Raw genomic sequence first — 16663 nt, 5'->3', positions numbered from 1 at the left:
TTAAATACATGTAGCAGATAGCTAGTAGCTGGTTAGTGGTAAGACGAGTGAGAAGTTACTGTATTATTGACAAATACATATTGTCATTTAAACACGGATGCGAGTTGTATCGCTTTTGGTGAATGGCACAATCAGTGACAGAAACCTGATATTTGACACTGTCGAATGACGAAATCATCATCGAATACGAAAGTAATATTGCATTGTTTTGGCGAAAAGCAAAGTCGAGGGCGTTGTTTCTCTCGCTTCACTCCATTGCTCTTTGTTTGGACGTGTGCCCTGGATGACAAGCGCCCAGCCCAATGCAGCAGCAACACCGGTGGCGGCCGTGTATTTATCATCGCGGCAGCCGACGGGAGTGAAGCGAACCCGGGGGGAGGAGGAGGAAGGAGAGAAAAGGATTTTATACTTCCACCATCCCCAAGCATGGCTACCCGTAGCACGGCATCATGCACCGGATCCACTCTGCTGCAACCCATCAGCGAAATCATCAACCTCCCCGTCGACCAGGTACGACACAGGATGCTTCATTTTGGTCATTTTGCGGTGGGAAAAATGTAGCCGGGACTTCTCATTATGAAGCCGTTTGTTAGCTGTGTTGTGTACGTTAGGCTAACGGGATGGTGCTGATGCGCAACGCTAACCTTGGGTAAACGTTAGCACAGGCCAGTTGTGAGGATACTGCTCAACAGGGACGGTTAACGTGTCATCTTTTAACATGGCTTTGCTTTCTACCAGTAATGCCTTTTGTCTGCTGCACACAGCCTATTTGTAGAGCACCCCCTCCCTCCCATTCAGACTCTCAGCTGCTTGCCACTATAATCACAATTAACTAGTTATATTACACTTAAATATTCACTTGGCGCCCCACCGCCACTTGTATTCCCTGCAAGGTGATACATAACAAATGAATGAAAACGTTTTGTGTCATTTAGTAGGGTGACATTACTTATTCCTGAGTTGCACAAATGAAAGGTCCCATATTATGCTGTGTTTCAGCAAAAAATACATCTCTGAGGGTTTATTGGGCAAAATCTAGTCATGCTGCTGGAACTTCCATGATGAGTGAATTTATGAAACAAATATTATTGTAGTGAAAGTACAGAAAAGCTGCCCACGCCCTTCTAAATATGTTTTTTTGAAGTTATTAGAGACCTCTACATATGACATAACACCCCTACAGTCACCTTTACACTCATATTACCCAATATAGTAGACATAATAAGGGAAATAATTTAGAGAGCTCCTATTTCTGGATACTAGAATAGATAGATAGATAGATAGATAGACTTTCTTTATTGTCATTGCACAATAACACAGCAGTGAAATTGCCAACGAAATGTTGTTACCTGGCTCCCGTATAATAATAAATAATAAAGTACTAAAATAATAATAAAAATAAATAAAATAATACTAGTACTTCCTGTGGTGGCTATTGTCTCATGAATGTAACATGACTGACACCTAGTGACCAATGTAGAATACTACACAGCACAGCATGTCTTTCAAAGCATTTTCTGAATGCCTTGTTGTAGCAATGCTGGAAAATGCTTAAGTTAAGCGAAAAATATGTCAAATTTGTTGATATATGTGTATTTTTTGACTAATAATATGAGTCAAATGATGAAACAGCCTGATTTATAATTATAAACAACAATGTAACATCAAGTAGTGCGACAGGAGGACACAAACATTAGCAACAGTAGCATAGCTACAGTCCTAATATTACACTCACATTTTAACAGCAGTATCATGCTAGATTAGCCTATTAGATAGTTAGCAGACTGGCACGCTCTATTTTAAGACGTCCAGCGAAGCCTTTTTGTCTAAATTGTCCTGTTTGGTGTATTCATGGGGTGAGTTCATGTAGCTCATGGTGGGTCAGAAAAGAAAAGTTTGAGTTGATTTTCTCTCAATTGAGTGAAATTATATAATTTTTCTCTTGTTTGGGGCCTTTTTATGTAGGGGTGCCCAAACCAAAAGGATGACAGGTCCATGTTTTCTTTTTTTTTTTTTTTAACACCAACCCATCTAAACAAAACAAAGCAAATTGTTTCTCATGTGACTTTTTTGCACAATACAGTACTTACTGGCTTGGCTATTGTCAAAAGCAATAGTACTACAACTGAAGTACTACAACATGGTCAGCTGGGACTGTGTGACCAAAAAATGCATCACTGTAATGTTTGAGGATAAATTTGAGACTAGAAATGACAAAGGAAATACTTAACAGTTGCCACTTTGCTGCAATGCTCCTTTTTCTTCCTGCCCTCAAGCGCCTCTTGGAAAAAATGTGTCTCCTTTAGTGTGGCTAGGCCCTCAAAAACCTCAAATTGAGCCAAGAAGAGCCGAGTTGGTACTATACAATGGAACAGCGATACTAGTATTTGTCGTGTGATGCAAGATTTCTACATCTTTTATACTTTGCAACTCAGAGAGACGCATATCCTCACGAATCTCTCAAGTGACCCCCCCCTCCCAACAATCTTATTAAACGCAACATGGGGGAAGTCACCGGATGTCACACCCCCCCACAGTGCTGCTACAGCTCCCGCTCATCACATGTCTGTTCCAGCAGTGCTTGGATCAATCCTGCTATTATGATACACGTGTGGTCCACTGATTGTTACTGTGTGTGTGTCTGTGTGTTGTGTTGACAGTAGGGGCTCCCATGCGGAGCTTTCTGTGCTATAATGGGAGTGTGAAATCTGAACTTTGGCAGCTCGCTTTACTGTACCAGCGACACCGCTTCTGTCTGATGCCACTCCTTCTTATTTAAAGGGGACCTATTATGCTTATTTTTCTGCCCTTTGTATTTAATTGTGGACTTCTATAGAATAGCTACACACATCACCAGCACAGAAAGCTTTCTAGTTCTTCCAGAATCTGCACCTGTGCATCTGTGCCTCCTGCAAAAACTTTTTTTTAATGTATTCCAGGCAAGCCCACTCCACTGTGGTTGGAGAGTGTTTGCACTAGCTGCGAGCTAACTCAACTTTGTAGGAGTTTATAATAAATTGTGATTTATCTTTTAGAATATCCGCTGTTAACATACAGTCATATGTTTTGGATCCCAAATCCGATCCCGAAGTCAAGACTAGACAGTCCAAAGTTTCTCAGGAAAAGCGATTCAAGTCTCTCAACGTTAAGTAACATTTCAGTTTTCGTTTTTTTACAGTATTGGTAATGTCTAATGTGGTCATTACACATTTTTACGGGACTACCAGTGTTTAAAAAAACTCAAGTAGAGACGCTAATTGTTGTGGGAAACGGCTATTAGCAACCCAGCTCCCTTTACTATGCACACTCTATAATGCTACACAGACAAGCGCTTTTGATCCATGACTTAAACTAAATAAACACAGTTAGGACATTGATAAATTGTTATGCTTAGACTTCTGACTCTTCCACATGGCCAAGCAACACTGGAAAGGTGTCGGACTTCAGCAAGTTCTTTGGCTAATCCAGCTGCATACTGGCCATGTTCATGAAACTGTCCAGTGTGAAATGCCGTTGACAAATTAAAATGCATTTTTTTTTACTGGTAGGGAATCAGGAACTCCAACCACTTGTGCTTGATGGTGGTGTATTTAGCAATTGTGAACAAATATGGCTTTCTCGTACAAGAGGAGCCGAGCTAGGGGGAGAGCAGAGGGTGCATTGCGCCTACAGCCACACCCATAAGGAAGCCCTGTGACATCACAAAAGAACAGTTTTGCAACGCCCTCTGGAACTGAGCATTTTGAGTCATTCCAAACTTCTTTCAGGGATCATTTCCAAATACACAAACCTCATCATCTGAAACGTTGGCATCATTTAACACAAGAATACATTCTAACTTTATAGGTCAGAAAAGTGGAAAAAGCATGATAGGTCCCCTTTTAAATAAGACTTCTGTGTGCACGGTTATGAAGTACTGGCTCAAAGTCACACATCCTCATTTCAAGCTACCTCGTAACATCGTTGGCTGACTTCATCTGCTCGTCATAAACCTTGACTGAGTCGCTGCTCTTGATGACATTGACCCGACAGTGTTCATTCCAGAAAAATCCTTGACATTTTGCCGCTTACGCATCCGCTTCTTCTGAAGCACACGTCCACTGACATTTCTTGAAGTGAGCACCTTATTGTTTCGATGAACAAACACACTGTAGTGTAGTGTCACAAGCTAGTGTTGAATCCTTGACTGTAGGGATGCTGATATTGGCATAACAAGTAATGGTGGAATTATACTGATGTACAGATACAGATATGTGAAGGTGTTTACTGTTGAACAGTACCTCTGTTGTTTTATTGACATTCATTTGGAGAAAAACTGTAGAAAAACTCTGTATCACGTTGAAGGCAATTAATAACTAAATTCAACACACAATAAAGAAAAACTAATTCTATAATTTTGCCGGCCTCGATATATTGACATATGCATGGATTTTTTGTTTTCCTCCTGTCTCTTTGCCAAACAGGCTGGATGACAAGAGAGTTCACTCTGTGCATCTGCCTCAGCACATGGGCGTGTTGGTTCTATAGCGGAATGAACTGAGTGAGCAGACATTTTGTTCCATTGGGGAGAGGCAGGGGAGCTAGCCCGTGTGTACTTACTAGCTTTGTTTGTCTTGTGCTACATGATCTAATAATTTCTTTGCGCCTTTTGTAGGACAATTATGGTCCAGCAAAGTTATTGTGTGCACCTTCCTCTTCTATTAGTCCTGAACATATAGCCATGGTCTGGATGTGGACCCTGGATCCAGACCATTACTATTATTAGGTGCTTCTTGTGCACTTGAATTAGTTGAACCTGTGCAGCCTTCTGGCATTCTTTCTTGTCGTACATGAACAGGAGATCTACATGGATGCTTTTCCTGTGTATAATTCAGTAGTCTCAGAGTACAAGATGATCTGTATTTTTTTTATTTCTAGGGAAAAGGACGGCCTAATACTGGGTCGTTATGATAGAAACCCATGCCAGCTCTGCAACTCTACCATTTGGTGAAAAATTATTATTCCTGTCCCTAAAGTACCTGACTTGGGACTACTGATTCTATTTTAAAACCCCAGAGTCCAGTCAAAGATTCTTCAACCCTCCTCTGATTTTAATTGTCTATTCTCCGGGGAGTCTTATATGTCCAATTGATTTCTTTCCCCCACGGTTCTTGCTAATGGAGTGCCGCTGGCTGCCGCCTTTATTATTATGGTGCAAGTACAGTATGTGTGATTCCTCACGGGGAAGTACGGAATGCCGTTAGGGTGCTTGACAACACAGGTCTTGAGTAGTTCTCCGGAGGACTGTAGCATCATCTGATTAATGAGTCTTGATGGTTGCGAGTGTTAAATATCAACCACAAATGATGATGAAGAGGAAGAATCCGCCCAGTGGGAGGAGCCAGTCCTGTCTGAAGCCTTAGCTAATATTCTCATTGCTTTTGGGGATATACTGTAAACAGCAGTCAAAGATCATCTATATGACAAGAGGTCTCTGGTGTCATTCAGGATCTACTGCGAAACGCTAGTCAAAGATTGTTTTTATAACAGGAGCGCGGTCCATATGAGAGGAGCATTCTTCTGTTTGGTCAAAGATCATATGTATATGACAGGAGCGCTCTGCTATGATAGGAGCACAGCAGCTGTGTCCAAGGCACTGATGACATTGCATCCAATCTGAATGAGAGGACGCGCATATTTTATCAGCGGGACTGTGCACCGTCTCTTGTACCTCGGTCAACATCTTTTGAGACCAATCGGTGCCGACTGACCCCCTCGGGAGCAGATAGACTCTTGACGTGTGCACCCAGCTTTTTTCCAGCTCCAGTTAATAGTCCGTCAGAGTATTGATCAACCGTAGCTGCGACCTGCACTGTCATGTGGAAATGTAGCCACTGTGTTTTCAACTGATTGTCAGTGTCCACACCTCAGGGGCATCTCACATTGATTCTCCTCAAGCACATCGCAGCTACGGGAAATGGAAACAGATACACTTGCATTCTGGCATCCCATTTGATTTGGGAAGTATGTGAACAATATTAGCTGATAGAGCCTATCAGCTCAGATAATAAGGCTTAAGGACGGACTCATTTCTTTTCTCCTGCTTCTTAAAACCTTACCGTCAGTGAGAAACCTCCTGATAATGACAGCTTTTGCTGCAACTGAGGGTTAAATATACAAGTGCTTCAATAGCTGTGTGGCGGGTCAAACCTGCAATTGTCCAATTTGTAAGACGCTCACGATGTCACGGCATTGCTGCACCCATATATTTTGTCTATTGGTTAATTTGGACCCCTGCTATAATATTGTACCATCTTTAATTGTGCTGTGACAGAGCCTTACTCATGCTTCTCTGCACTTTTTCACAAAACCAGACTATAGGCACTGAAACTGCTTTTACAACCAAATTCATGTACACAAATACGCACATAGCCACAGATTCTTGTATTGTTATTGTAAATGAACTGATATTAAAATCCATCCAAATAACATATCCCAGGCAGAACATGAACACGGAAAAAACACCTAAGTAATTGCAAATCCAAGTGCCAATGAAGTGACAGCAGGACGTCCAATCACACATGAAGAAGAAACGGCAGAGCCAATCAATGAGCTTAAGGCTTGAACGTTATGCATTTTCAAGCATAAAAATGTCTAAATGAACGAAAAATACTAATATAAGGCATTCAAAAGACGCATTCAAAGACTTTGAGGATATGTGGTATTCTACATTGGTCACTTGGTGTCAGTTATTTTACGTTATTTTCGGTGAGACACACAAGCACCAGACTCGTTTGACGGAACAACAGGCTTTGATTGCAGGTTGTGCAATCAAAAATAGTAAAACTAAATAAAAATTAATTAAAATATGGTCTTGTGTTGTGTCCAGATTAAACTGAAAACCAACTCTGAACCCCCTGACATCACTTCCTGTTCATCCCTAATCAGAAGACATTTACAGCAGCACATGCCTTATTTATGTCTTAAATAGCTTCCAGTATATACTCTTATTATGTCAACTACAGTATATCGGGTATTACGGTGTAAAGGTGACTATGGGGTGTCATTTCAGATCTAGAGGGCTCTAAAAATGTCATCAATTGTATTTAGAAGGTCATAAATAGGTTAATTCGCTTATCACGGTCCATTCTGAAACCAATTAAGCACGGTAAATGAGGAATCACTGTAATGATTTTGGATGGTAAAAACTGCAGGAGTCCAAAACTGCCTTTTGAAAAAGCCCCCACCCCCCAAAACACACACGGCGTCTGTGCTACAGTCCCAATTAAAACTCTGACCCTGCAGTGAAACGCTCCTGAAGCACAACAGGCGTCTTTGTCATTCTTACGTGATATTTGCCATGACGACTCGCCGATAAAGTTGCACCAGTTGATGAAATTTCAACAGGGTTCTATCTTTGGCATACGAGCAGTTTCAATCCCAAGCTGCTGTCCGCACGGCCCACCTGTCAGAACGTTTCACGTTTTGCTCATTTTGCCTCAACTGATGACAAGTTATCTTCCAAAACTGCGGTTTTGTTGACACTGTTCTTCTGGAGTCTGAGCACTGATGCTTGCTTTTCTCAGAAGCAAGCTGTAATAAACACTTGAGAGGAGATAGTGGAGTGCTTGACAGTAGATGCCTGCCAGAGTGTTAAGCCATTTAGTAAAGATCCACTGTTTAAAGGTGGTATCCCCACATTGAGGACTCGCATGCCAACTGTATCATAGCAACTGACTTTCTGCCTTCTGTTCTACGTAGTCATGTGGAAATCAAATGTCATTTCCCTTGTTTTGCCATACTGATTAAATAGAGATATAGCCTGAGGAAAAACAGTCCATCCTGGCTCCCCCGAGGTGCCGCTAACTCTTCATACTGGCAAAATAGAGCAGAATGAATGCAATTAAAACAACAAGGCTCACTTGATCAGTATCAACATCCTCTTGGATATGGCAACACACACCCTGTGACTTTTTTTTCCTGCAGGCATGCTATGTTAAAGTTTAAAGAAAGTCACACTGGGAATGTAGCATCTTAGCAATTAACTGGAAATCCTTGTCAACATGGTCGCTGATTAACCATATTTTTCGTGCACAGAACAGCGATTTTGGTGTTGTTTGGATCGGGTTAAAGTGGTATGAGCATGTAATAGATGACAGAAGGAGTGGGGGAGTACACTCTTAATGTTTAGTGGTGACAAACAGGCTCTAGGTACACATTATTATAACATAAAAAAGTCAATTCGGCATCATAGGTAACCCTTTAAGTGTGTTTCTTTGTTTTTAAAAGGCAGCAGCTTCATGTTAAGAGCAACCCATTGTTGTACACCGAACACTCATGGTTTCCTGGTTTGCACATCTGATTGTTTATTCATGCAGGAGAAGAACTGCGGTCAGGTGCTGCTTCCAGTAAAGCCTAGAAGTGTGGGAGAAAGTACTTTATGATTTCTCAGGATTCTCAGCGTGAGTGGGACGTTTCCACAACAAAAGATTATCACTGTGGATAATCTACTCATGCAATCCTCCTGTGTGCTTTAAACACAAATATTTCACATTGGCTTTTTTTTTGGTTGCTACATGTTTATGACTTGACTGCATCAGTCATTACTTGGCTGTTGGATCCCAGCACTGAAGGACGAGGGCACCTGCTGGACTCCATGCTTAGTTTGGGCCGACTTGTTTGAAGAAAGTACACACCACACACTCACTGACATACACACACACACTTTGCAGGGAATGGCTGATTGTTCGGCTATTTATAGCCAGCCTGACCGTACAGAGTCTGGCTGGGATCAGCGGCCCAGCTCAGGCAGCAGAACACCTCACTGCAGGCTATAAGGGTCCACAATCTGCAGCCTTGATTTGACTAAAAACCTTACAATACTTCCCTGTCTGAGTGGTAGAGATTATTTAAATAGCATCCACAAAGTGCTTGTGTGTAAATACAGGTGTGTCTACTGAATGTCTGTCTTTGCAATGGAGCATAGTGCAATGGAGAATAGTCATAGACTTATTCCTATAACACTAAGAAAGTATCTCCTATAATAGGTAGCTGGTCTGGGAATTGATTTATTTTAACTCCGCATTCAACTAAATCATGTGTAGTAATAATAAACAGCCCATAGCAGTACCTCAGAAGCCAATATATTGGGCAATATCAACACAATAGCATTGTGAATCATTGTTATTTTAGTAGTGACTTACTTGGCAGGCATACACTGAAACACAAAACATGTTTTCTTAGACTCTAAAACCTTATTTACAGCTAGAAATGGCATTGGTTTCCCAGTTTTCATTCATGGATATGACACCCCCAGTTGGGTTTATGCAACGTCCTTGATCCACTCCCTGTGGAGCCACTGACGCTGCCTGAGTCAGTGAGGACAACAGCTGAAGGAAATGTACACAGACTACACAGCAGGGTTGGAGTCTCTCATGCATTTGGCCTCCAATGAGGAGGTTTTATTCCAATGGACGTCTCGTTGTGCAGACCAGCAAAGGCGTGTGTGTGAAAATAGGAGGCACGTTGCACATTGCGGCTATTTTCATCGGCATGGACCCATTTGCCACTGAGGAAACTTCAATGCATCAATGTAGGCTTAAGGTCATACAACTGCTTTAAGCATGTGAAGGCTTCATTTCTCATCATACCTGTTTGTAGTTCTCTTGGAAGCATAATGAGAAGGTGATGTTATGCATGGCAGAATTTCGATCAACTGTTGAATAGTCGCAGGACCCTGCAGGAACTTTGTTCCTCAACATGGATCACACACATACACACTGTATTTCATACAGTAATGAGCTTCAGGAAGTTGGTTTATCTCTCTCCCACTTGCACCCGCTCTGACTTCCTCCTCCCACTCCCTCTGCCAGTCAGGCTAAATGTTGCAGAAGAGCGCTATGCCGCCTCTGCCTGGAGGAAGCGCCCACAGAGCGTATTGCCCTTCAGCGCTAATCACTTACTGGCGCCTGCTGCCCATCAAAACATCTACAAGCTGTCTGGTCTCGCTGGTCCCTACATGTTATGGATTGGCGGGTATTGAATGACATGCACTTAGTACTGCTTATTCTCTTCGGACGTAGGGCCGAGAGGTGGACTACACATTGGACTGATGCCAGTCAATGCCAGGCTAAATTGGCAGTTGAGCCTTGGCCAACTGTGTGAACCACTCCATGACCGAAAGCCCCCCCGTAGTCATTGCATGTACCGAGCTTGAGTCCTTGATTCAAGTCAAAACAGAAGACATCTTAAGGAACTTTACACATGGAGCAGGAAGTGAAGCCTAGAAGTGTGTTGATTGGTTGATAGAGAATCACCACTAGCCTAAGACTTGGCTTGGCCGTACTGAAATCGCAATTGGTTCTAAGAGTAGTGTTCAGATTTGTAGTCAAACTTATTTGTGTTTGCATTGACAAAACAACCAATGACGAATGCTCTGTCAACGTATAATCACACCTGCAGTGTTTTTGTGAAGACTCACAATAGGTGATATGGATGTCAAGTCACTCTGTTTTTCTGCTACCATCCATCCTTCCACTCACATCAGCAGGCAGTCTATCTCCAATATAGAGACTTCTCTCTTTCTTATGTTCCCATTTGAATGCCTTCCAAACCTCCCTGCGGCGCCACTGTTCAAGCATGCCATCTGAAACAGTGCGAGCATCGAACCCCAGGGCATCTTTTCAGAGTGGATCAATAATAGAAAAAGGGATCCATGTATTATGAATGAAGAAACATTGTAACCCACCTTGCAAAATGTGTATTTGCTAATCTACGAGACAAGCATATTGACGGAGGCACTAGAAAGACTTTGTCGCCTTTTTTGACATCCTATTGGCTTTGGCATCTAGAGTTCCTGGTTGTGATTCATGTGCACACACTGTAAAAGCAAAGAGAGAAATGCACATCTTCTTATCAGTCACTACATCACTGCGTGTGGTGTGTGTGTCGTCAAACCACAGGCCAAATTCTAATAGTTGTACAGGAAGTGCGGCCTATTGTAATGTTTTCGTATGAACTCGGAATGAGCCAACAAATCTCCTGACAGTTAAACATTGAATGCCAGAGAGGTTTAGGAGTTAAACCTCAAACAACCAGCTTATAAGCACTGATAAAGGTCAACATGTTAACACTTGACAAGTCAATCTGCTAACTGACATAGCCAGATGTTGATTGATTGCTGATGTACTGACATGCTAACTTTGTCTGCTTGGGGAGTTTCACGCCATTCGCTTTTAAACCATTATTTGAAGATGTTGAAGCTCTTGTTGATTTAGGGTGGGGTCATCACAACTAGAACCTGTTTCATTTTTATTTTGATGGTTAGGGCAGCACTGGCTGAAGAGACACCGAAAGGTTGGCTCCCTTGTGTCCCTGGGCAAGACACTTCACCCACTTTGCCTATGAATGTTTAGTGGTGGTCATAGAGACCATACATGCAAATTGGCAGCCATGTTTCCATCAGACTACAGATGAAGATTACCACCACCAGTGTGTGATCAAAATAGTCAAATAAGCACAATGTTCATGTTTGCTACGTTCATTGTTAAGGTGGGGTGTTTTGTTTTTACACTGGTAAACATTTTTTACACTTGTGTGACAAGTAAGAATTGTGTTGCATATGTAGCACATTATGCATTCATTATGAAAGTCAACTATTTTAATGTTATTGTTCAATACAGAAATATTGAAAACAAAGGCTATTAAGTGTTGATAAATGCAATACAGGCTTTCCCTGTCTATACGCTACCTTGTACAATGCTGGTCCTCTGTCACACCCTCCTCTCTCTCTCTGTCCACATGACATTCCTTTCTTGCAGCGCAACTTGCTGCTAAGGAGGGGTTCGGACTTCACACTCTCAGTTTGACTTCCTCAACTTTTGCCTCTTTTGTATTTAAGCCCCTTTTAAGGAAACGCCCACTTACTGTATGTACACTGCTCTCAGTGGAAGGTGCCATGATGTTCCCTATGTAGGGCAAGAGGGCATGCTCATAAATATGCATGCACGGATGAACTATTTGTTTATCCTGCAAACATCAAGTATTTGACATCCACTGCTTCTTTTGATGTGTTATCTGATAGCGAGTGCATTCCAGCGAGCATTTCTGTTAGGGCCATCCAGCTGTGACTTCCTCTCAAACAGAGCAGCTTGAAGTAATCTAAGCGTGAAATGAGTTTGAAAACTGCAGATTTGGTAAACAATACATAATACCGCTTGCAGTAGAAGAGGGTCATTTGATGGGATTGCTGTATTAGCAAAGTCCTGTTTTGTTTTTATCACTTAAGGAGTCTATTTTTGAGATGGCTGTCAGTCTCTGTTCCCTAACCTTTTATTGGCACCCTGCTGTTGATGACTTTGGACTCGCAGTGGGTGAAAATAGCATTTAAATACCACCTGAAGCTCTAAATAAACACCTTTTTATTGGAGTTTGTTTTGATTGACTACTCTTTCTAATCCTCCCTTGAACAATATCACCAGTGACAATAACAGACAATTAGCCGCTGCTAAACCCATGTATAGAATATTGACAAAGCTGCAGAAATCAATAAATGTATCAATCACGGTTTGGCCTAGAGCTGAGTACCTTAATTAAAAGTTAAAATGGTCCACTTTTGAAAGCGGTAACATAACATATGGCATGCATTATAACATAATGACTTCTTCTAGTATTTCAACAAGATTCATTGTTGTACTTTGTCCATTGTAATAGATGCCATATATCACACACAACAATGTAACATTAAGGAGTGCGGGAGTACACAACATTAGCAACACTTCTAGTGTTGCTAGCATTTGTTGACAAAAAAACTAAATGCTAAAAAATACAGCTCCGGTGTCAGTAGCTTGCTAAACAGGTTCTCTGGACACATATTAGTGTTATAACATCATTAAAAAGTTAATTCTGCATAATGCAATAATGCATTTTAATGAACTTTCCAACAGCAATCTGTCATATCAGCACACCCCATATTTTTCTGCAATGACCGTTTTCCCCTGCACCCTGCATTTGCTCCTAAATGCTTTATGATACAGTACCCTCTGATGTTTAGTACATCTGTTGCCCATGTGGACTACTAGAGGGCCGAGCGCATGTACTTGAGGCTATATCTGTCTCACTCAGGCACTCTCATTAATCATGCAGGAAGCATAGATAATGGATGGCGTTTGTGGTGTCTCTAGCCCTTTCACTGCTTACCGGTCAGACAGATCTATTTGCATGACCTATATTTACGAGCAAGCTATTGTGCTGTCAGTGGCTGTGACATCCGACGAGCATGTCGGGATCTTACTGGATGACTGCCAACTGATGCGACTGATTTGGTGTAAATTACACCTACTTTTGCCCTAATGGAATTCATAGGTACTGAACAACAATACAGTGAACCTTGGATATGCAGGTTTGTACATATACACAATCACCGATACAGCGTATAACAATAATAACATAGAAAATTATAGCTCCACACAATGATATTTTATGTACATTGCGACTTAATATCAGACACCATGAAGTCCATAAGGTGAAGGATTAGTAGAGATGAATTGTCACGTATGACAAAAAGGTCATATGACCTACCCTTGATGGATCCTGTCAATCTTCCCATTGTGTCATTGTACGAGAAAAGCCTCTTTGGTGCCATTAAAGGATAAAACAGCTGCTTTTTGCTCCTTTTCTGAAACGATGTACACAAATAATGTGTAAACAATTCAGTTATGGTAAATACAGTTTGTTGTGTCAGTCTTTAACCATCACATTATTGCCATAAACCATTGCCATATTGTATACACATGCAAGGTAAACATGTTTACCTTATGTGTGTACACACAAACATATTATGTGTACACACATAATGTAACCATAGGTCAGTCGTTGCCTGTTTGTTCAAATACACTTAGGCCTGTCATGATAATCAATAAATCAATCCACTGCACCGTTGTTTTTTTTTTTTTACCGCAAATAATAACAAACATGATGATTTTGCCGGCCTCAATGTATTGACATGTGCTTGCATATTTGTTTTCTTCCTATGTCTGTACCAAAAATGCTGAATAACAAGAGGGTTCACTTCAGGCATCTGTCTCTACATCTGGGCGTGTTGGTTCGATAGCACGATTCAATCTCTTTGTCCCAGTGAGTTGCACTACGCGCTAGCGAGTGCACTACTTGCTAGCTGTGTATTTCGTGTGCTACATGATCAAATACTTTCTTCGTGCCTGTAGTGTATAAAACACGATCTAATGTCAATTCCACGTTGTCATTTTTGTGACATGAATTTTGTGACAAAAACAATGGAATCAATTCCAGGGTGGAACACCTCATTGTACACTCATTAAATATAAACGCTCATTAAACACCCCATTAAATGTAAATATATTGTGTGTTAGCTCCTAGGTATCTACCAATGCTACATTCTGCCAGTTTATAGTGGCACATAGATACCTATGGCCTTTGGCCTTTTAACTCATTAACTAATTATTTACTTCTAAGTTTTGATGTAGGACATGTTCGACTTCTTTCTTTCAGTGTGTCTGACATTGACATTACGTCTCTTAGGGGAACAAACGGTAGCATGTTAGCATCTTAAGCTAAGGTGAACCTTACCAAAATGGCGACTCTCTAACGAGGCTGTCACGTTGTGCTTCCCCGTGCAGGTAAACTTCGTGGCATGCCAGCTGTTTGCGCTGCTAATGGCCGTGTGGTTCCGTCTCTACCTCCATCCCAGTAAGACCAGTCCCTTTGTCAGACATGTTGTGGCCACTCTGCTGGGATTCTACTTGGCTCTCTTCTGCTTTGGCTGGTGAGTCATTTTTCCTTTGTGTCAAAACTATTCTTATTGGCTTCCTTCGTTCCATTCCCTTCCTTCCTTGAGAGTAAGAAAAGCTGAAAAAAAAACAAGAAAACGAATGTGGAGCTTTCCCTGCCTTGTTGACCAAATGGGTAGAAAATAGATTACACCACTTCCCTTTCTCACCCTAGCCAAAGCAAATAGATCAATGGGGTTGTAGCAGATACCTAATCGGAAAGCAATCACCCTTGAATAGACAACCAACAACTGATGGAATGTCTCTTTATGCCTGTCCTGTGATCCGGTACCAATAATAATAAATTAAGGTTTCCACTATAAATCAATACTGTGCATAAAAAAACATAATAAAGAGCAACAATGCAGGGATGAATTAATCAGGGAACAGAGCAAAACAATGGTGCCATGATCATGTAAATTTAAACAAAAAGAAATGTCTGTTTTGTTTGGCCCCACAGACCACTATAGATCATGTAAATGTAGTCATAGTTCAAATAACCGCACATCAATGTCCCCGGGTTGAAAAAAAAAAATCCTATTGTCACTTTGACGCAGTCATTGTTAGTCTAAAATGCCTGCAAGAGTCAATACCAGACGTTTAGGTTCTTGAAAGCCTGCCAGAGAAGGCTATTTGCTACATTAATAGTCTATAATCCAGAATAGATTGCTGTACCTGAGTAGGCTTTTAGAGAGCAAGCATGGCTCTCTATATCCAGTATAAATAACAGCTACACTTTCTCATGTAATCACATAATATAATATATATATATATATATATATATATATATATATATATATATATATATATATATATATATATATATATATATTAGCTGGCATCAAATCCAGTTTATATTGATATGAACAATATGCTTGTTTTTGATATCGTGCTTAAAGGAAATATTGATATTTTATAGAATATATATCTCACACTATCACCACAAGTGTAATACTAGATCACGTTACCAACATGATTTGGATGCGTTGAAGCTTTGTCATTGAAATAACTTACTCTCTCTGAATCTAACATATCACTGTTTGTGGCATTCCACAACTGTGTGTCAATTCACACACACACAGACGATACAATCATATGTATCTTTCTATTTACATTATTCTATTTATTTATAACACATAATGTAACCATATGTCATGTACAATCACACATGCGATATGTGTAATCCAACATGTTTGTCCATTCACATAAAATGTGTACATAGAGTAACCATACAGTATGTCTGCTCTGTTCATACAGACATCAGTCTGTCGCTGACAATGTAGCAATATATCTGTCCATTCACATAATATATACTATACATGTAATGGAAGCTAGTTTGTCCATCCTCATATTATATGTATGCAAAATGCACACATAATGTAAACATCTGCCTGATTATCCAAGAGTAATCATATGCCTATCCATATATCACATACACATGTAATGTGAGCATACTTGCCCATACACATACTATGTGGATGTCAAGTTTTTCTGTCGGCGTTGTGGATGAACTCCAAATTGCAGACGCCTTGTATGGTTAAAGAAGACAGTTTATTGAAGGGTAAGAAGGGGAAAGTCCACAGAGGCTTGACCAGGACGGCAGGGCAACGAGCATGGCAGCAGGCCGAAGATGTATCCCACTGCGAAGATGCAAAAATATGATCAAAAACAGGAATCTCTATCATACATGAAAACCTAAGCGAACAAGTGTTACCACTCGAAGGTTGTCAACAATCTGGTGAAGTCTCTCGCTCTCCGTGGGCTTTTAAGACCTGCCGTCAAGGATGATGCGACAAAGCTTCCAAGGCATCAAGGATGATGCCTACCAAAGGGTGCTGTCATAAAGAAACAAAAGGTAGGGAAGGGGAAGGGGTCTGGAA

The 16663-nt window shown here is 41.0% G+C and overlaps 1 protein-coding gene across 4 annotated transcripts in view; it reads left to right on the top strand.

The window, feature by feature from the left end:
• The first annotated feature begins 86 nt into the window (after positions 1-86).
• The window catches only part of mboat2a (membrane bound O-acyltransferase domain containing 2a), a 41492-nt gene continuing 24915 nt past the window's right edge, over positions 87-16663 (top strand). Inside the window, exons 1-2 of one of the 4 annotated variants that reach the window (XM_058090401.1) lie at positions 363-510; positions 14634-14779. Coding sequence is in view for 2 of the 4 variants with exons in the window: in XM_058090399.1 (XP_057946382.1) it covers positions 427-510; positions 14634-14779 (230 nt within the window). In the remaining 2 variants the exon portion in view is untranslated. Of the gene's footprint in view, positions 511-14633; positions 14780-16663 lie in introns of all 4 variants that reach the window. The other 3 variants (XM_058090399.1, XM_058090400.1, XM_058090402.1) reach the window with 3 other exon arrangements.

The sequence above is a fragment of the Doryrhamphus excisus genome, chromosome 13 (genome assembly GCF_030265055.1).
Source record: "Doryrhamphus excisus isolate RoL2022-K1 chromosome 13, RoL_Dexc_1.0, whole genome shotgun sequence".
NCBI classification, from domain to species: Eukaryota; Metazoa; Chordata; class Actinopteri; order Syngnathiformes; family Syngnathidae; genus Doryrhamphus; species Doryrhamphus excisus.
Note: the sequence above shows the minus strand (reverse complement) of the source record. Positions and strands in the feature narration are given on the sequence as shown.